Raw genomic sequence first — 20924 nt, forward strand, 5'->3', positions numbered from 1 at the left:
TCACACTGCCACCCAACTTAGTATCATCTGCAAATTTGGAGATACTACATTTAATCCCCTCGTCTAAATCGTTAATGTACAATGTAAATAGCTGGGGCCCCAGCACAGAACCTTGCCGTACCCCACTTGTCACTGCCTGCCATTCTGAAAAGTACCCATTTACTCCTACTCTTTGCTTCCTGAAGCTGAGTTATTTGTCCTTTTTTTCCTCTTATTTTAAATCTCTCCTCTCTACCTTCCCCTGGCTGCTGACTGTTGCTGGCTTGTGGTTCTGTGTTCTCTAGGAGCCTTCCACTAAGTGCCCATCACTCACTGCACAGTGACCATCAGCAGGGTGTTCCACTATCGCCTGCAGTTGGCACACGCGCAGTTTGTGCCAGGGGACAATGGACATTGATCCAGAGCATGAACCTTCACTAATTTCCCCCCCCCCCCCCCCATTCGCTCACACTGCCCTTCCACCCACCACCACAAGCTCTGGGGGTGAGATCAGATGTAGTGTTCCCACTGCTGAGCTTTCGAATTGGGCATCAAACGTGCCACCTTCTGATCTGTATGGTTTCGTATGACAACCGATGTGCCCTTAACATTTCTTTGATTCAGAAGAAGTATGAGTTTCCGTATGTCCTATCAGCCAGGAATCTGCTGAAGAGAACACCTTTTTGGTACTTGTTGACTATGCTGCATTCCGATGTGCTGTGGCCCTACCCTGCCTCTTGTACCACTGCCGGGGCTAATTCGCTCTCCTCTCCTCGCATACCAAGTGGCCATTTTACATTTACTCGGGGACAATTGCATTTTATATATGTGGCAAGAATGCTGCCCACATCAAATTTAAAGTGGAAATTTGGTGATCGGAAACTTCATGGGAGAAAAAAACCCGGCAAATGAGATTTTAAAAAAAATATGTTTCGAGAAATTTTGAGTGGTTATGAACCATTTCATAACACTCCTGTGAAGTGCCTTCGGACGTTTCACTACGTTAAAGGTGCTATATGAATACAAGTTGTTGTTGTTTCAATGAAAACCTATTCTTGTATTATTAAGATGAAGTTTGTGTCAGATTGAGGACAGGGAGGGCTTGGGTTTGTTCAGCCATACCTCTTTCAGATAATTTAAAAGGTCACCGACGGACTGTTTCGGGTGTTGTGGGGGTGAAGCAGGGTCTGAGGAGTGTTCGCTAATCTGCTGCGGTTCACTGTTCTGCAATGTAATTTGAGATCAATGCTGCACTCAATAGCCAGTTAGTGCCTAATGGTGACAGAGCAGACGTGTTCTGCAGAGCTGTATGTCAATATCAATCACTGGATATCACAAACAAAATGCTTCCCCCCCCCCCCCCCCCCGCCCCATTCTAGAGTAGAATGGCCACAGCCAGCCCCACAGAGGCCCCATATCATTCCAGCGCTCCCAGGATGTTGGGGCCCTTCCAATCTCCACTCTCCAGAAAGCAATTAGAAGGTTTGCTGAAACGTTAGAGCATAAGAATTAGGAGCAGCAGTCAGCCTTACGGCCCTTCGAGCCTGCTCCGCCATTCAATAAGATCATGGCTGACCCTTGACCTCAACTCCACTTTCCCGCCCGATCCCCATATCCCTTGATTCCCCTAGAGTCCAAAATCTATCTATCTCAGCCTTGAATATACTCAATGATTCAGCATCCACAGCCTTTTGGGGTAGAGAATTTCAAAAATTCATTACCTTAAGAGTGAAGAATTTCCTCCTCATCTCAGTCTTAAATGGCCGACCCCTTATCCTGAGACAATGCCCCCTAGTTCTAGACTCTCCAGTCAGGGGAAACAACCTCTCAGCATCTACCCTGTCAATCACTCTGAGTCTTATATGTTTCACCCCTCATTCTTCTAAACTCCAGAGAATATAGGCCCAATCTACTCAATTGTTCTTTTTAAATAAAATAGCCTGAAACCCACCATTTAGCTTCAAAAAGAATGAAGGGCCCATAAAATGGATGAACAGAAACACATCGAGCTATACGTGCCATTGGGTAAGGGGAAGCAGCTGCAGTTCATAGAATCATAGAATGGTTACATCACAGAAGGAGGCCATTCGGCCCGTCGAGCCCCTGCCGGCTCTCTGCAAGAGCACTTCAGCTAGTCCCACTCCCCACTTTTGTCCCAGAATGCCTAATTTAGTTCCAGGTTAAAGCAGATTGTGTATGTAAGTTACAGTTCTTTGAGTCCTGGCTGTAAAGGATGGGCAATAAATGCTGGCCTTGCCAGCAACGCCCACGTTCCTGAAGGAATATATAAAATAAATCTAGAGTGCTGAAGCAGCCATTGTGAAAGTAAAATTGATGCTGGTCAGACAAAGAAAAAATGAACCCGCATCTACGTTGTTTAAGGCGTGTGTTGGAAAAACCCGCTGAAACTTTACTCACGGTGCTGCGTGACTGACACTAAAGAGACGCCAGTCCTACACACCGGAAGGGATAATTCACCGTTGTAGATATTTTGATTTGCAAGCCTTAATTGTTACTTTATAAATAAAATAACCTGGGATAATTTTCTCAATGTGGTCCAAGCAATCCCCGACATCTCATGTGACAGTTTTCAGATAACGGTGAAATAAGCTCTCCATTGGAACTGATAGTTTTTTCCAAAAGTGCCCCCTGCATAATCCTCTCTCCGATAACCCTGGCCATTGATAACTCTGGGACCAGCTCAAACACCTTTCATCTATCGGGCGCTGACCGTGACTCAGTTAGGTCAGTATTGTCCAATAGAAATCGGTGATTAGCCACGAATGTGGCTACAGCTTCACCGTTTTAGCCTGACAAACTCATTTTAGTCGAAAACACCTTGCACACAATGCAGGTAAATATACGTTCCTGTCAGATCCTTCCCCGCTCTCCACCCCATCCCCGCTCGACACCCAGACCCCTCCCCCGCTCTACACCCCACCCCCGCTCTCCACCTAGAACCCCCCCCAGACCCCTCCCCCGCTCTACACCCCTCCCCCACTCTGCACCCAGACCCCTCCCCCGCTCTCCATCCCATCCTGCTCCACACCCAGACCCCTCCCCCGCTCTACACCCCTCCCCGACTCTGCACCCAGACCCCTCCCCCGCTCTCCACCCCATCCCCGCTCGACACCTAGACCCCCCCCAGACTCCTCCCCCGCTCTACACCCCACCCCCGCTCTCCACCTAGACCCCCCCCCAGACTCCTCCCCCGCTCTACACCCCTCCCCCACTCTGCACCCAGACCCCTCCCCCGCTCTCCATCCCACCCTGCTCCACACCCAGCCCCTCCCCCATTCACCCCTCCCCCGCTTGACACCCCACCCCCAGTTTCTACCTAGGCCCCGCCCCTGCTCGACACCCAGGCCCCTCCCCCGATCTACACCCCACCCCCGCTCTCCACCTAGACCCCCCCCCCAGACCCCTCCCCCGCTCTACACCCCACCCCCGCTCTCCACCTAGAACCCCCCCCAGACCCCTCCCCCGCTCTACACCCCTCCCCCACTCTGCACCCAGACCCCTCCCCCGCTCTCCATCCCATCCTGCTCCACACCCAGACCCCTCCCCCGCTCTACACCCGTCCCCCACTCTGCACCCAGACCCCTCCCCCGCTCTCCACCCCATCCCCGCTCGACACCTAGACCCCCCCCAGACTCCTCCCCCGCTCTACACCCCACCCCCGCTCTCCACCTAGACCCCCCCAGACTCCTCCCCCGCTCTACACCCCTCCCCCACTCTGCACCCAGACCCCTCCCCCGCTCTCCATCCCACCCTGCTCCACACCCAGCCCCTCCCCCATTCACCCCTCCCCCGCTTGACACCCCACCCCCAGTTTCTACCTAGGCCCCGCCCCTGCTCGACACCCAGGCCCCTCCCCCGCTCGACACCCCACCCCCGCTCTCTACCTAGACCCACCCCGAGACTCCTCGCCCGCTCTCCACCCCATCCCGCTCTACACCCCTCCCCCGCTCTACACCCAGACCCTTCCCTTACTCCCCACGCAGTGCCCCCGCCACTCTCCGCACAGAGCCCCCGGTCCCCACCCAGAGCCCCACGCCACTCTACACCCAGACCCTCACGCTGGCCTCGAGCAGTTGTTCTGATTGGTCAAGCTGACCATGATGACGGCTCCTCTCTCCATTCAATGTTGCTGCTGTTTCCATGGTGCTGAAGCCTGGTATTTTAACCCGCGTTACACACGATAATAAACAATAACCAAGGAAATGAAGCTCTCGCAACAATCAAGAAATACTTGCACACTCTGCTTTCCATCTTACTATTATATCAATGGACACACAAACAGGTTAAAGTTTGCATGCCAAGGCCGTGCAAACAGGACTACACGACCAATGACAGTGTCTATTACTCATTTTTTATTTACTAATCAAAAATGCAATTGACAACATCTGGATTCCCAATGGCTAATGTATTGGATGACTCTTTAAGTAGCGTATGATGTGTTCTGTATTAATGTGCTGTCTCGGTAAATTGCTGCTTTCTTTGCTTTGCTATAGCCGTTATTTGCAATGAAGTACAAGGAGAACTTCCCTGTTCAGGGCTGGAAGGTGTATGACCCAATTGCAGAATATAAAAGACAGGTGCGTCACGTATGTCACTTCAACGCACAACAGTATTTCGTGTCACGTCACTGTTTCGGTGTGAGGCCCATTATTTAAACCTGATCTACTTTTTAAATGCCAACTTTACAAAGTTTTCTCGTCCTCCACCACGTGAGCTGTAGATGGGAATGAGTGGGTGCCAGGATCTGCCCTTCTCGTCTTTCTTTTGATTTTCGGTATGTGGGCAATGATGGCAAGGATGCATTTATTGCTGTTCCCTAGCTGTTGTGAGACATTTTACTACATTAAAGACGCTAAATAAATGCAAGTTTTTGTTGGTCTGGGAAAGTCATGGCGAGCTGCCTTCTTGGTGATTGTTAAGTGGCTGGCTCGGCCACTTCAGACAGACAAAGGAAAAGGAGGTGCGGTAGCTCTGCTCATAAAGGATGGGATCATTGTGTTAGTTAGAAACGATATTGGCTCAGAAGATGTTGAATCAATTTGGGTAGAGATAAGGGATAATAAAGGGAAAAAGTCGCTGGTGGGCGTAGTCTATAGGCCCTGTAACAGTAGCAACACTGTTGGACGGAGTATAAATCAAGAAATAATGGAAGCTTATAAAAAAGGAACGGCAATAATCATGGGCAATTTTAACCTTCATATTGGATGGACAAAGCAAATTGGCCAGGATAGCCTTCATAGAGTGTATCCGGGATAGTTTCCTTGAACAGTACGTTGTGGAACCAACCAGGGAGCAGGCTATCATAGATCTGGTACTGTGTAATGAGACAGGATTAATAAACGATCTAATAAAGGATCCTCTAGGAATGAGTGACAAAAGCATGGTTGAATTTCAAATTGGAGGATGAGAACGTTGGATTGCAAAGCAGTGTCCTAAGCTTAAACAAAGGAGACTACAGAGAAGTCCTGCTACAACTGTACAGGGTATTGGTGAGGCCACACCTAGAGTACTACGTACAGTTTTGGTCTCCGTATTTAAGGAAGGATATATTTGCATTGGAGGCTGTTCAGAGAAGGTTCACTCAGTTGATTCCAGAGATGAGGGCTTTGACTTATGAAGATAGGTTGGGCCCATACACATTTGAAGTTGAGAAGAATGAGAGATGATCTTATCGAAACATGTAAGACAATGAGGCTTGACAAGGTGGATGCGGAGAGGATTTTTCCACTGATGGGGGAAACGACAACTAAGGGGCCGCCCATCTAAAACTGAGATGAGGAGGAATTTCTTCTCAGGGTTGTAAATCTATGGAATTCTCTGTCCCAAAGAGCTTTGGAGGCTGGGTCATTTAATATATTTAAGGCGGAGATAGACAAATTTTTGAGCGATAAGAGAATAAAGGGTTATGGGGAGTGGACAGGGAAGTGGAGCTCAGTCCATGATCAGATCAGCCATGATCTTATTAAATGGCGATGCAGGCTCGAGGGGCCAGGTGGCCTACTCCTGCTCCTATTTCTTATGTTCTTATGTTCAGAGGGCTTTTAAGAGCCAGCCATGTAGTGTGGGACTGGAGTCACGTGTAAGCCCGACTGGGTAGAGGTTTCCTGAAGAGCATCACTGAACCAGTTGTGTTTGTACAACAAAACGGAAGCTCTCCTGCTCATTTTCTCTGGTGCGTAAATGAATACATTGCCCAGATTTATTGAATTTCTCCGTGAATTTTGAAGGGGGAAACTTGCCATTAAAACTTCTTTTAAAGCTCAGGTGTATTGGTCCCAGATATATTCCGTCTCCTATAAGTGGCGATGGTGTAAATATATTATTGCACATATTATTTTTTTAAAACTTCGGTAATTTTAGATTCCACAGTCATAGATGAAACAGCACTGAAGGAGGCCATTCGGTCCATTGTGGCTGAGTCAGCTCTTTAAGAACATAAGAAATAGGAGCAGGACATTTGGCCATTTGGCCCCTCGAGCCTGCCCTGTCATTTAATGGCTGATCTGATCATGGACTCAGCTCCACTTCCCTGCCCGTTCCCCATAACCCTTGACTTCCTTATCGCTCAAAAATCTGTCTATCTCCGCCTTAAATATATTCAATGACCCAGCCTCCACAGCTCTCTGGGGCAGAGAATTCCATAGATTAACAACCCTCTGAGAGAAGAAATTCCTCCTCATCTCAGTTTTAAATGGGTGGCCCCTTATTCTGAGACTATGCCCAATTAGTCGCACTGTCCCACTCTTTCCTAACACTGGCCCAGTGCGGGGGAGTCAGTACTGTATAAATATCGGACCAGTGCGAAGACCGTGTTGCGGGTTGTCTGTAAGCAGCACCCAAGGCAGGTGAGTTGTGTGTGCGCGCGTGTGTGACAATGGGACGGCTGAGCTGTAAACACGACAGAATTTGGACACTCCTCCAGCTTGTCCTTTTAACTGAAATTAAGACGCTCAGCTGGTCAGGCAGCAGCTCTGGAGAGAGAAACCGTGTTGACGTTTCTGCAATATTTTGCTTTTGTCTTTTTAAAAAAAAAAAATTAATTAAACAAAAAAATGCTGTTCCAGGGACTGCCGACTGAAAGTTGGGCAATAACGAAAATCAACAGCAACTATGAGCTGTGCGACACATACCCTCCGATTGTGGTGGTGCCAACCAGCGTTAAAGATGACGACCTTTGCCGAGTGCAAGCGTTTCGGACCCGCGGGCGAATCCCAGTGAGTTTGTACCAGTGTCGCTTTCAATACTTGAGACTGAGTCGCGCTGGCGTTGCAGCATTGCACCACTGGGGGCAGTCACTTGCTGTTGGGCCTTGGCTTCATGCGCCTGATACAGAAGCTGTTTCTGGTGCCCGTCTCCCTTGGAGATCGACAATACCACAGCAGTTGAGGGAAAAACATTATGATCAAGATTTTTTTTTAAACGAAACATTACATTGTTTTTCCAATTTATATTAATTAATAACTAATGCTTTAAGTGGTTCTGTTTTCAGAAATGTGTGGCTATCTTCTTAAAAATGCCCAAAAGGTATTAAATAAATCTAATGATACAGGCAATGCAAAACCAAAAAACGGCCTCTTGTGACATCAGAAGCACTCTACAATTTTTTAATGGCTTTTGTTTTTAGTTATTGAATGCATTTTTTCCGATCATGGTCTCTTTTTTTTTTTCCTGCGCTAGCAGCTCTCCCTCTGCCCCTCCCTCATCCCCCTCTCACTGCCGTACTGTCATGAGGTTTGTGTGGGTTTGAACAAGAGATGCACTGGCTTCTCTATTCAGCTGTGACCTCGAGCTGCTGCCACTCTTAAGAATCAAGCAGCTGAACCTTATCATTAATAACTGTGGATCACTGCAGAGAAAACACTGCCTATCTGAAGAGGACTCAAACTGCACCTCTAATCTTCAGAGTCACCAGACCCTGAGAGCTATCTCGTCTATCACTCACGCGTGCACACATGCCCCCAAACACTGCGGTGTACATGTACCCCCAAACACTGCGGTGTACATGTACTCCCAAACACTGCGGTAGGAATGTACCCCCAAACACTGCGGTACAAATGTACACCCAAACACTGCGGTAGGAATGAACCCTGAAACTCTTTCCACTTGTTCCTGCAGGTTTTGTCATGGATCCACCCGGAAAGCCAAGCAACAATTACGAGGTGCAGCCAGCCAATGGTCGGGACCAATGACAAGCGGTGCAAGGAGGACGAGAAGTACTTACAAACCATAATGGACGCTAACGCTCAGTCTCACAAGTTAATCATCTTTGATGCTCGGCAAAGCAGTGTTGCCGACGCCAATAAGGTGCTGATTGTGGAAGTTGTGTTGGGATTAATAGTAACTGTAAATACACTGTTTTATATGCTGGGTAACTTGACAGTCCATAAACCACTGCAGTAAGTTCAGATTCCATTGCATTTGTGTAATGTTTATGTTGGACGATTACGTGATATACAATTTATAGAATCCTAGAACTTTACAGCACAGAAGGGAGCCATTCGGCCCATCGTGTCCGTGCTGGCCAACAAGGAGCTAACCAGCCTAATCCCACTTCCTAGCTCTTGGTCCGTAGCCCTTCAAGTGCACATCCACGAACCCTTTAAATGCAGTGAGGGTTTCTGCCTTTACCACCCTTTCAGACAGTGAATTCCAGATCCCCACAACCCTCTGGGTGAAGACATTTTCCCTCAAACCTCCTACCAATTACTTTAAATCTAAGCCCCCTGGTTGTGGACCCCTCTGCTATGGGAAATAGGTCCTTCCTATCCACTCTATCCACCGCAAGATCCTACAAATCCCCTGGGAGGACAGACGCACCAACATTAGCATCCTCGACCAGGCCAACATCCCCAGCATTGAAGCACTGACCACACTTGATCAGCTCCGCTGGGCAGGTCACATTGTTCACATGCCAGACACGAGACTCCCAAAGCAAGCGCTCTACTCTGAACTCCATCACGGCAAACGAGCCAAAGGTGGGTAGAGGAAACATTTCAAGCACACCCTCAAAGCCTCCTTGATAAAGTGCAACATCCCCACCGACACCTGGGAGTCCATGGCCAAAGACCACCCTAAGTGGAGGAAGTGCATCTGGGAGAATGCTGAGCACCTCGAGTCTCATCGCCGAAAGCACGCAGAAATCAAGTGCAGGCAACGGAAAGAGCGTGTGGCATACCAGTTCCACCCACGCACTACTCTACCTATGGCCTAACTAGTGTTTTAAACAGTTCAAGCATAACCTTCCCTGCTCTTGTATTCTATGCCTCGGTTAAGTAATCAGGAAGACAAATGGAATGTTGGCCTTTATTGCAAGGGGGATGGAGTATAAAAACAGGGAAGTCCTGCTACAACTGTACAGGATATTGGTGAGGCCACACCTGGAGTACTGCGTACAGTTTTGGTCTCCTTATTTAAGGAGGGATATACTTGCAGTGGAGGCAGTTCAGAGAAGGTTCACGAGGTTGATTCCTGAGATGAAAGGGATGTCTTAGGAAGAAAGGTTGAGCAGGTTGGGCCTATACTCATTGGAGTTTAGAAGAATGAGAGGGGATCTTATTGAAACATAAGATACTGAAGGGACTCGACAAGGTAAATGCAGAGAGGATGTTTCCACTTGTGGGAGAATCTAGAACTAGGGGGCATAGTTTCAGAATAAGAGGCCGCACATTTAAAACGGAAATGAGGAGGAATTTCTTCTCTGAGGGTCGTGAATCTTTGGAATTCATCCCCAGAGAGCTGTGGAGGCTGGGTCATTGAATATATGTAAGGTGGAGATAGACAGAGTTTTGAATGTAAGGGAGTGAAGGGTTATGGGTGCGGGCAGGGAAATGGAGTTGAGGCCAGGATCAGATCAGCCATGATCTTATTGAAAGGCGGAGCAGGCTCGAGGTGCCAGATGGCCTACTCCTGCTCCTATTTCTTATGTCCTTATGTAACCCCACTGGAAACATCCTTCCAATCACAAAAACACCCATCAACCATTATCCTTTGCTTCCTGCCTCTGAGCCAATTTTGGATCCAACTTGCCACTTTGCCCTGGATCCCATGGGCTTTTACTTTCGTGACCAGTCTCCCATGTGGGACCTTATCAAAAGCCTTGCTAAAATCCCTATACACTACATCAAATACACTACCCTCATCGACCCTCCTCAAAGAACTCAATCAAGTTAGTCAGACACGACCTTCCCGTAACAAATCCGTGCTGATTGCCTTTGATTAATCCGTGTCTTTCTAAATGAAGATTTATCCTGTCCCTCATTTTCCAATGATTTTTCCATCACCAATTTCACCTCTTCGTAATGTTCTTACTGTATCCTCAGTCATTGCAGTTGTACATTTGAGGTAAAGTAATTGGACATAAAATTGTTAGTGTTGTGGAGGAGGAAGAGAAATGCATAAGTAATGCGAGCTCAGTCTTGTCTTGGTGCTTTCTTGATCTATTAATATTTGCGAATTTGTCACTTTTAGGCAAAAGGTGGAGGCTATGAGAGTGAAACTGCCTATTCAAACGCTGAGCTTATTTTCTTGGAAATCCATAATATCCACGTCATGAGGGAGTCTCTGAGGAAACTGAAGGACGTGGTGTACCCTGTTATAGATGAGTCCAAGTGGTTTTCAAATATCGATTCAACTCATTGGTTGGAATACATAAGGGTGAGACATCTCCACAGTTCATTATTTATTCAATACTACTGGACGTGACCTTGATGCTCGTGCCCCTCTCGTAAAATTGAATCCATCCAACCAGCGCAATCCTTGGAAGGAGCTTTTTGTGATGTATAATTACAGGTGCAAACATTTTACACTGGAGTGGGACGAAATAATGGGCCAAAATTTGCGGCTGGAGGCTTCCGACCTTCAAAACATCTACGAATTTACCTGGCGGTTCGGGAGATTTGGTGACTTGTGCTCCTGGGTCTCTACGTGTAGGTCTGCATAGAGGCCCACATATCCCAGGGGCGCATGTGGTTCGCAAGCATCCTTGGGATCACATGGGCCAGCCCAACCAATCAAAGAAGGGAATCCATATTCATGCTTATGGGGAGTTCCGTACGGATGGAGATCATTTTTTTTTAAAAAACACGTGAAATAAATACATTTAAAAATTATCTATTTAAAATGAATTAAAATGCCATTTAATTAAATATTTTAAACAAAAATGTAGTTGTTTTGAAAAAAAATTATGGGGACGAAATTGGCTCCCGCCCCGGCTAGGAGCGATAACCTTTCCGACGCCGGACATTTTGCACCCAGAGTAAAAGTCCCGCCCCGAAAGCGAAATTGGGGGTTACCGCCCTTCACAGGAAGTGAAGCGCAATGTCGCGTGCTCCACTTCCTCTCTGGGCAGGCTCGGGGGCGCTACGCAGGCGCATCGCGGAGCACTGACGCGTTTCAATGCTCCTCCATTAAAGGAGAGGGGTGCTGCGAGACTGGGCCACCAGGGCTAAAGGGTGCCGTGGCTGCAGCCTGGCACCGAGATGGAGTTCCGGGCTGCACGATCGTGGCCCGGACCCCTCGACAGCATCGAACAACGGCCCGACTGGTAAGTGGGTTAAAAAAGATGCCGGTGCAACGCACCTCCCCTTTAAGTTTCTTAAGAGGTTGGCGTGGGCATTGGCAGTGGCGGCCCCAAGGGGCGCTGCCCAATTTCCGCAGCAGGGCATGGCGCTACTGGATTCCCGCCTCCGCTACCTCCGCGCAATTTCGCGGGAGCCGCTCCCCTGCCGCTAACTGAAGGCGCATAACGGGAATTTTGCCCGCTATGTGTTTTAACTGGGCTAAAAATAAATGTAGCTTATTGTACTGGGTCTTTAATGTATAAATGGGTGATACAATTTTATTTTTCTATTTCTTAAAACTCTGACATGGCCAGGCGCAAGTATTTCAGGGGCATTCACTGGGCAGAAGTTGCGCAAATAGCCGAGCTATCCACCGGCGTAGGCTCTCTTTCCGATTTATACGATCTGTCGAGCGTGCAGTGCATGCCTAAACCCGGAACTTGCAGGGCCCCTACGGGTGGTTGCGCGCCCCGCACACGCCTGTAGGGGCGTGGTGATACTGCGTGCTCTATTCGTAACCTCTTTACCCTCTCTTGGTCTCTTCCCCTTGTCTCCTAAAGCCTTTACCTCCTGGTATCTGTCTCAAGTGACCATCATTTGTGGCATAGCCTTGACGGTGCACATCACCGGCCTCACAGTCAAGCCTGACATCCAGAAACCCACACGCACCCAGCAGGACCGTGATCAGGAGCCGGCAGAGTTTTATCCCCCTTCAATCTCAGGGCTGCAGCTTAAGAGTTAATTTAGTCGAGACCTGGGACCTTCTCATTTGTGTGGGTCAAGAACTGACTGCAAACACTGCAGGGGGCTCTGGTTTTATCCGTTGTCTAACCAGCGTAGGAAAAGGGAGATGTCAGCCTTAGGAGTGTTTAATCTGTGCTCTTCTCCCTGGGTAAAGAACAAGTTTGTGCGCTGCTTGCGTGGAGCTTTCAAATTCGACGTGAGCGTAAACTGGGCCTTAGCCAATCAGCTCTGTGACTGCTGTGTAAAATGGGGTGGGGTTTATAACGGGCAGGTGGAAAAAGAAAGGGAAATTCAGCTGGGGTTTTAGGCCCCCGCCCAAGTTGTAAACTCTGCCCCTTCTGTGTTAAGCCGTTAAAGACTGCCACAACCTGTTGTCTACCCAGCGGGTGGAGTGATGGGAGCTTTTCATGGCATGTAAAATAATTCATGGAGAATAAAAGGTGCCTTGTGGGTGAGTAAAAACCCTACACATCGATCGACTGCATGTCAGACGGTGCCAATCGGTGTAAGAGAAACTTGGCTCGGTTTCCGAGTGTAATTGGATCCTGACATTGAACTGCCGTCTGTAACTCCAAGCTACTTACCTGTTTGAGAGAGTTTTCTGACGGAAATTTTCCACGAGTGTTGGTGTCCTGAATTGGCAGTTGTGAGGTTGGGGATAGAAGATCTTGGGTCTAAACTCAGATGGACATCATTATTTTGTAATCGGACAGTCTTCTAATTGAGACTAATCTTGCGCGCGCTCTAAATTTTCACTGTTGAATCTTTGCCATTAGAAATTAAAACCCTGTCTCTTTCTGTCATTCTCCAACCTTTTTCCTTCCCTTGTGTTCTTACCTTTTCTTGAGGGAATGGGATGTCTGGCCTGCAGACATGTCTATGGACTCCCAAACACGAGTTAATGTGTACCTGAAGGCTGGTGAACTCCTCCCACTCTCTCTGCTCCGTTTTCAAAGCTGATTTGACTAAGGACCAGGAAATATATTCCTAAAGGAGGTCATGGAGTGACGTGGCTATTTTATCTCGGGAGTCTCTTGGCTGCCACTCACTGGAATTACCTTCTTTCAAAATGAAGAAGTGCTTTTGAGGAGTCGTAGTTGGGCCCAGCCAGTGCTGTGACTGCATAGTGCTGCTGTCAGTAGTCCTGACGTACCCAATATATGGAGCAATGGTATCGATTCCTTCAGGAATGTAACCATTAGCTCCGCATGTGCCATTACCGTTAACCATCTACTGCTAACTGTCTCCTTAAACCCCTCTCCCCTCTCTCCACCACACTCACCTCCAACAAGAAGTGTGAGGAGCTCATGGACTTCTTTGTCTCAAAGATTGAGACCATCCGATCAGCTGCCTCTGCGAGTTCCCTTCCTTCACCTGGCCCAATTTCATCTGAGGCTCCCACCTGCCCTAGCCCTGAACTCGCATCTTTCTCTTTGATCTCCTCTCTTGATCCCTCCAAACTCATCCTGTCCATGGAACCCACTTCCGGCTCACTTGATCCTATTCCCACCAAACCGCTGACCACCTAACTTTCTTTTTTGGCTCCCATGTAAGTCGACATTGTTAACGGTTATCTCCTCGGGTACTGTCCCCTTCTCCTTCAAATCTGCTGTCATCACCCCTCTCAAAAAAAACAACCCTTGACCCCACTTTGCTTGCTAGCTACTGCCCCATCTCCAACCTCCCTTTCCTTTCCAAAGTACTTTGAATGTGTTGTCGCCTCCCAAATCCGTGACCATTTTTCCCGGAACTCCATGTTTGAATCCCTTCAATCTGGTTTCCGCCCCTGCCACAGGACCGAAATGGCTCTCATCAAAATCACAAATGACATCCTTTGTGAGTGTGACAAAGGTAAACTATCCCTCCTCATCCTTCTGGACCTGTCTGCAGCTTTTGACATAGTTGACCACTTCATCCTCTTCCAAAGCCTTTCCACCATCGTCCAGCTGGGTGGGACTGCGCTCGCCTGGTTCCATTCTCATCTATCTAATCGTAGCCAGAGAATCACCTGCAATGGCTTCTCTTCCCACCCCCGCATCGTTACCTCTGGTGTCCCCCAAGGATCTATCCTTGGCCCCTCCTATTTCTCATCTAGATGCTGCTGCTTGGCGACATCATCCGAAAATACAGAGTCAGTTTCCACATGTACACTGACATCACCCAGCTCTACCTCTCCACCACTTCCCTCGATCCCTGCTTGGTATCTAAATTGTCAAACTGCTTGTCCGACATCCAATACTGGATGAGCAGAAATGTTCTCCAATTAAATACTGGGAAGACCGAAGCCATTATTTTTGGTCCCCATCACAAACTGCATTCCCTAACTCTTGACTCCATCCCTCTCCCTAGCATCAATCTGAGGGTGAACCAGACTGTTTGCAAACTAGGTGTCACATTTGACCCTGAACTGAGTTTCCAGCCACATATCTGCAGCATAACTAAAGCTGCCTTTTATCCATCTCCGTAACATTGCCCGTCTCCACCCCTGCCTCAGCTCTTCTGCTGCTGAAACCCTCATCCATGCCTTTGTTACCTCTCGACTTGACTACTCCAAAGCACTCCTGACTGGCCTCACACATTCTACACTACATAAACTTAAGGTCATCCAAAACTCAGCAGCCCGTGTCCTAACTCGCACCAAATCATGATCACCCATCACCCCTGAGCTTTCTGACCCACATTGGCTCCTGGTTAAACAACGCCTCGATTTCAAAATTCTCATCCTTGTTTACAAATCACTCCATGGCCTTGCCCCTCCCTATCTCTGTAATCTTTTTCAGCCTCACAATCCCACAAGATGTCTGCGCTCCTCTAATTCTGTCCTCTTGAACATCCCTCATTATAACTGCTCAACCATCGGTGGACGTGCCTTCAGCTGTTTGGGCCCTAAGTTCTGGAACTCCATCCCTAAACTCTCCACCTCTCTACCTCTCTTTCCTCTTTTAAGACGCTCCTTAAAACCTACCTCTTTAACCAAGCTTTTGGTCATCTGCCTTAATTTCTTTTGTGGCTCGGTGTCAAATTTATCTGTTTTGTCTTGTAACACTGCTGTGAAGCGCCTTGTGATGTTTTACTACGTTAAAGGTGCTATATAAATAAGTTATTATTGTTATTGAGAAGGGGAGAGAAAGAGACAGATAACGAATCTGATTCACCTCACAAATAGAGAATTAAACCAATGTCTTTGTCAGCCCCATATGTCTACTGTAATGATATTTGGTCAAAATCATTTTCATTTTTTTCCTTTGACCCACTTACTAGAAAGAAAAACATGCATTTATATAGCACCTTTCATGACTACCAGACGTTCCAAAGCGCTTTACAGCCAATGAAGTACTTTTTAAAGTGTGATCATTGTTGTAATGTAGGAAATGCGGCCGTCAAAGTGATAACGACCAGCTAATATTGTCCAGGACACCGGGGATCACTTGGCTGCTCTTCTTCAAATAGCGCCATGAGATCTTTTACGTCCACCTGGGAGAGCAGACTGGAGAGCCACTATAACAATTTAATCTCAACAGTTTCAGAACAAGTACCAGCAGCCCTTGCGTCAAAGTTTCATTATAAACTGATCATTCTACTTATGAGCATCGGTGTCAGCTGTGGCTAAGTGGGTAGTACTCTCGCCTCTGAGTCAGAAGATTGTGGGTTCAAGTCCCACTCCAGAGACTTGAGCACGGAATCTAGGCTGAGACTCCTGTGCAGTGCTAGAGGGAGTGCTACACTGTCGGAGGTGTCGTCTTTCGGATGAAATGTTAAACCGAGCCCCGTCTGCGCTCTCGGGTGGATGTAACAGATCCCATGGCACTGTTTCGAAGAAGAGCAGGGGAGTTCTCCCCGGTGTCCTGGCCAATATTTATCTCAATCAACATCACAAAAACAGTTTATCTGGTCATTATCACATTGTTGTTTATGGGAGCTTGCTGTGCTCAAATTGGCTGCTGCATTTCCCACATTACAACAGTTACTACACTCATAAGAAATAGGAGCAGGAGTAGGCCATTTGACCCTTCGAGCCAGCTCCGCCATTTAATAAGATCATGGCTGATCTGATCATGGACTCAGTTCCACTTCCTTGCCCGCTCCCCATAACCCTTTATTCCCTTAAATGCTCAATAATCTTGTCTATCTCTGCCTTAAATATATTCAATGACCCAGCCTCCACAGCTCTCTGAGGCTGAGAATTCCACAGATTAACAACCCTCTGAGAGAAGAAATTCCTCCTCATCTCAGTTTTAAATGGGCGGCCCCTTATTCTGAGTCTATGTCCCCTAGTTTTAGTTTCCCCTATGAGGAAATATCCTCTCTGCATCTAACTTGTCGAGCCCTCTCATTATCTTATATGTTTCGATAAGATCACATCTCATTCTTCTGAACTCCAATATGTATCGACTCAACCTACTCAACCTATCTTCATAAGTCAACCCTCTCCAGAATCAACCTCCTGAATCTTCTCTGAACAGCCTCCAATACAAGTATATCCTTTCTTAAATAAGAAGACCAAAACTGTATGCAGTACTCTCGGTGTAGCCTCACCAATACCCTGTACAGTTGTAGCAGGGCTTCTCTGCTTTTATACTCTATCCCCCTTGCAATAAAGGCCAACATTCCATTTGCCTTCCTGATTACTTGCTGCACCTGCATACTAACTTTTTGTGTTTCATGCACAAGGACCCCCAGGCCCCTCTGTACTGAAGCACTTTGCAATTTTTCTCCATTTAAATTGTAATTTGCTTTTCTATTTTTTTCTGCCAAAATGGATAACCTCACATTTTCCCATATTTTACTCCATCTGCCAAATTTTTGCCCACTCACTTAGCCTGTCTATATCCCTTTGCAGATTTTTTGTGTCCTCCTCACAATTTGCTTTCCCACCCATCTTTGTATCATCAGCAAACTTGGCTACATTACACTTGGTCCCTTCATTCAAGCCATTAATATAGATTGTAAATAGTTGAGGACCCAGCACCGATCCCTGCAGCACCCCACTAGTTACTGTTCGCCAGCCGGAAAATGAACAATTCTTGCTTTAACCGTGTAAGTTATTTTATTAAATGGTTGTTTTAAATTTGGTATCGTTAGCTGTTCTCTTCCACTTTTGCTTTTCTTTTTTGGATCAACTACAGTTTAACTGTTGGAATTGTAAGATTTAGCTCACAGGTCACACACACATTACCCAAAGAGTCTTGGCTGTTATAAGGCATTTTATTAAGGATAAATATAATCAGATACAAAATGCAATTAGGATAGACGTAGTAGACATACAACCCGTAACCGATGAGAACAGTTTACCGGCCCTGGAAGGGAACGGAACAGACGGACAGATGTCGAGACAGACTGGTCGTCTCGGAACAGATCCTGAGCTGGTGGAGGTGTTAAGCCGAAGCCTGCATGAAGTCCGCCCTAGAGGAAACGCTTCCCTCCCCTCCCCCTCGCTGCCTGTTTCTGGCTTTCAGCTGCCCGTTTATATACCTTATTTCGGTGGGCCGGTGGATACCACGCGTCATTTTTACCCATTCAATTGTCCAATTACAGAGGAGTAGGTAGCTATGGCAGCCCCCTCCCATTTTCTTCCTTATCTCTATCTGAATGTCTTGTTGCCTCTTCAAGAGACAGCGGGGCAGAAATTCAGGCATGCCAGAAACCTTTTTTTGACAAGACCGGATGTTGGTCATAATGGGGGCGGAAGTGCGGCGATAAGTTCTGGTGAGGGGCGGAAGTTGGGGTGGGGTCATGTCTCCACTGCTGTCACTACACTCGCTCCCCTCATTTAAAGGGGAGAGATTCGGCGATTCTGTAGGTTCAGCCATTGGGCACCAGGGAGGGTTTCAGCCGGGCCAGTGGCCTGGCACCCAAGGGGGGGTGCCGGGCCGCCTGTTGGCGGACTGGCCGAACCTGGGGCTATAATTGGCCGGCTGATCGGGAAGTTAGCCGCGAAAAATAAAAACATGGCAGCCGCGGCAGTGCACTCTCCCTTTTGAAGGGCCACCGTGCTGCCATGCCGCACACATACACACACCAGGTGCACCGACAGAAAAGGCTGTTGGGGGCACCGCACGGCGCAGCAAAGATTTTTTCAGGTAAATTTGGGGTGGAGTGTGCTGGAGGTGGGGGAAATTGGCGGTATGCAGCAGGGCAGAAGTGGGGACAGGCCGAAAAATCCCCGACCTGAATTTGGGTCGGGGCGGCCAATGGACTGCAACGCGGCAGCCACTCAATTCCGCTGCATGGCCGCCGCAAAATGGTGGTAACGGGCCTTATCTGGACCCTGAATTTCGGCCCCAGCTTGCTTATATTTAAGGCTCCTTGCTAAATCCCTTCTCAGCATAGCTAGGTCTTGAAGTCCTGTTTTTGTGTTCTGACCTCGTAACTCAGCTCTCTGTACAACTCTTTTTCTGACATAGAATTATAGAAAATTATGACACAGAAGGAGGCCATTCGGCCCATCGTGTCCATGACTGGAATCCTTTTGGTTCATCAACTTAGACAAACTGCTGAGCCTGGGAAACCCGTAACAGACTTTTATTTCTTCCAATCCACGATTTCTTACAGAATTGATCAGAGTTTCCTAATGTTCTTTGTTGTGTAATTGTTGGTGACTTTCACCAATCTAAGTCATGTACATTGTTATCTGCTGTAACTCAACTGGTGCTATGCTCAAGAAAGAAAAAAATTATGCATATTAGTGTCAGCTTAGCTCAGTTGACCACCTTCGACCTTACAAAAGCCTTTGGCACTGTCAACCGCGAGGGTCTATCGAGAGTCCTCCTCCGTTTCGGATGCCCCCAAAAGTTCGTCACCATCCTCCCCCTGCACCACGACGACATGCAGGCTGTGATCCTTACCAATGGATCCATCACAGACCCAATCCACGTCCGGACCGGGGTCAAACAGGGCTGCGTCATCGCCCCAACCCTCTTAATCTTTCTCGCTGCCATGCTCCACCTCATAGTCAACAAACCCTCCGCTGGAGTGGAACTAAACTACAAAACCAGTGGGAACCTGTTCAACCTGCGCTGTCTCCAGGCCAGGTCCAAGACTACTCCAACCTCTGTCGTCGAGCTACAGTACGCGGACGACGCCTACGTCTGCGCACAAACAGAGGCTGAACTCCAGGACATAGTCGACGTATTTACTGAGACGTCCAAAAGCATAGGCCTTGCACTAAACATCCATAAGACAAAGGTCCTCCACCAGCCTGTCCTCACCGCACAACACTGCCCCCCAGTCATCAAGATCCACGGCATGGCCCTGGACACTGTGGACCACTTCCCATATCTCGGGAGCCTCCTATCAACAAGAGCAGGCATCGACGACGAGATCCCACACCGCCGCCAGTGCAGCCTTCAGCCGCCTAAGGAAAAGAGTGTTTGAAGACCAGGCCCTCAAAACTGCCACCAAGCTCATGGTCTACAGGGCTGTAGTAATACTTGTCCTCCTGTATGGCTCAGAGACATGGACCATGTACAGCAGATACCTCAAGTTGCTGGAGAAATATCGGCAACGATGTCTCCGCAAGATCCTACAAATCCCCTGGGAGGACAGGCGCACCAACATCAGCATCCTCGCCCAGGCTAACATCCCCAGCATTGAAGCACTGACCAAACTTGATCAGTTCCACTGCACAGGCCATTTGGTTTACATGCCAGACGCAAGACTCCCAAAGCAAGTGCTCTACTCGGAGCTCCTTCATGGCAAACAATCAATGGTGGGCAGCGGAAACGTTACAAGGACACCCTCAAAGTCTCCCCGATAAAGTACGACATCCCCACTGACATCTGGGAGTCCCTGGCCATAAGTGGAGAAAGTGCATCTGAGAGGGCGCTGAGCACCTCGAGTCTCAACACCGAGAGCATGCAGAAATCAAGCGCAGGCAGCGGAAAGAGCGTGCGGCAAACCAGTCCCACCCACCCCTTCCCTCAATGACTGTCTGTCTCACCTGTGACAGAGTCTGTGGCTCTCATATTGGACTGTTCAGCCACCAAAAGAACTCACTTCAGGAGTGGAAGCAAGTCTTCCTCGATTGCGAGGGACTGCCTGTGGTGATGATGATGGCTCAGTTGCTCGCACTTTCACCTAGGGGTGAAGAGGTTGTGGATTCAGGCCCCACTATGGACCTGAGTGCATAATACAGGCTGACACTACTGAGGGAACACTGCATTGTCAGAGGTGTCATCTTTTGCATGAGAAATTAAACCGAGGTCCCATCTGCCAGTTTGGGAGACATAAAAATCCCAGAGTGCTGTTCAAAGAAGGACTTGGAGTTCTCCTGGTGACCCCCTCCACCAACATCACCAAAACCCGATTATCTGATGATTCACTTATTTGCCAACTGTGGGATCTCTCGTACAAATGGCTGATGTGGTTTGCTTGCATAACAGAAGTGTTTGCACTTCAAAAGTAATTCATTGGCTGTAAAGCATATTGGGGCTTCCTGAGGACATGGTTAGGGACTAAAGGGATGCAGCTTCTGTCTAGCACCAAGTCCCGCTCGCCCATCACCCTGTGCTCGCTGACCTATTGGCTCCAGATTAAGCAACACCTCAATTTTAAAATTCTCATCCTTGTTTTCAAATCCCTCCATGTCCTCGCTGCATCCCTATCTCTGTAATTTCTTCCAGT

The 20924-nt window shown here is 48.0% G+C and overlaps 1 protein-coding gene across 7 annotated transcripts in view; it reads left to right on the forward strand.

Moving 5' to 3' along the window:
• The window catches only part of mtmr1b (myotubularin related protein 1b), a 74868-nt gene that overhangs the window by 22876 nt on the left and 31068 nt on the right, over positions 1–20924 (forward strand). For 6 of the 7 annotated variants that reach the window (XM_070882845.1, XM_070882844.1, XM_070882846.1 and 3 more), the window contains 4 exons: positions 4494–4577; positions 7065–7214; positions 8116–8304; positions 10468–10653. In XM_070882845.1, the coding sequence (XP_070738946.1) occupies positions 4494–4577; positions 7065–7214; positions 8116–8304; positions 10468–10653 (609 nt within the window). The remainder of the gene's footprint in view (positions 1–4493; positions 4578–7064; positions 7215–8115; positions 8305–10467; positions 10654–20924) is intronic. The other variant, XM_070882847.1, reaches the window with a different exon arrangement.

The sequence above is a fragment of the Pristiophorus japonicus genome, chromosome 6 (assembly GCF_044704955.1).
Source record: "Pristiophorus japonicus isolate sPriJap1 chromosome 6, sPriJap1.hap1, whole genome shotgun sequence".
Classification (NCBI taxonomy): domain Eukaryota; kingdom Metazoa; phylum Chordata; class Chondrichthyes; family Pristiophoridae; genus Pristiophorus; species Pristiophorus japonicus.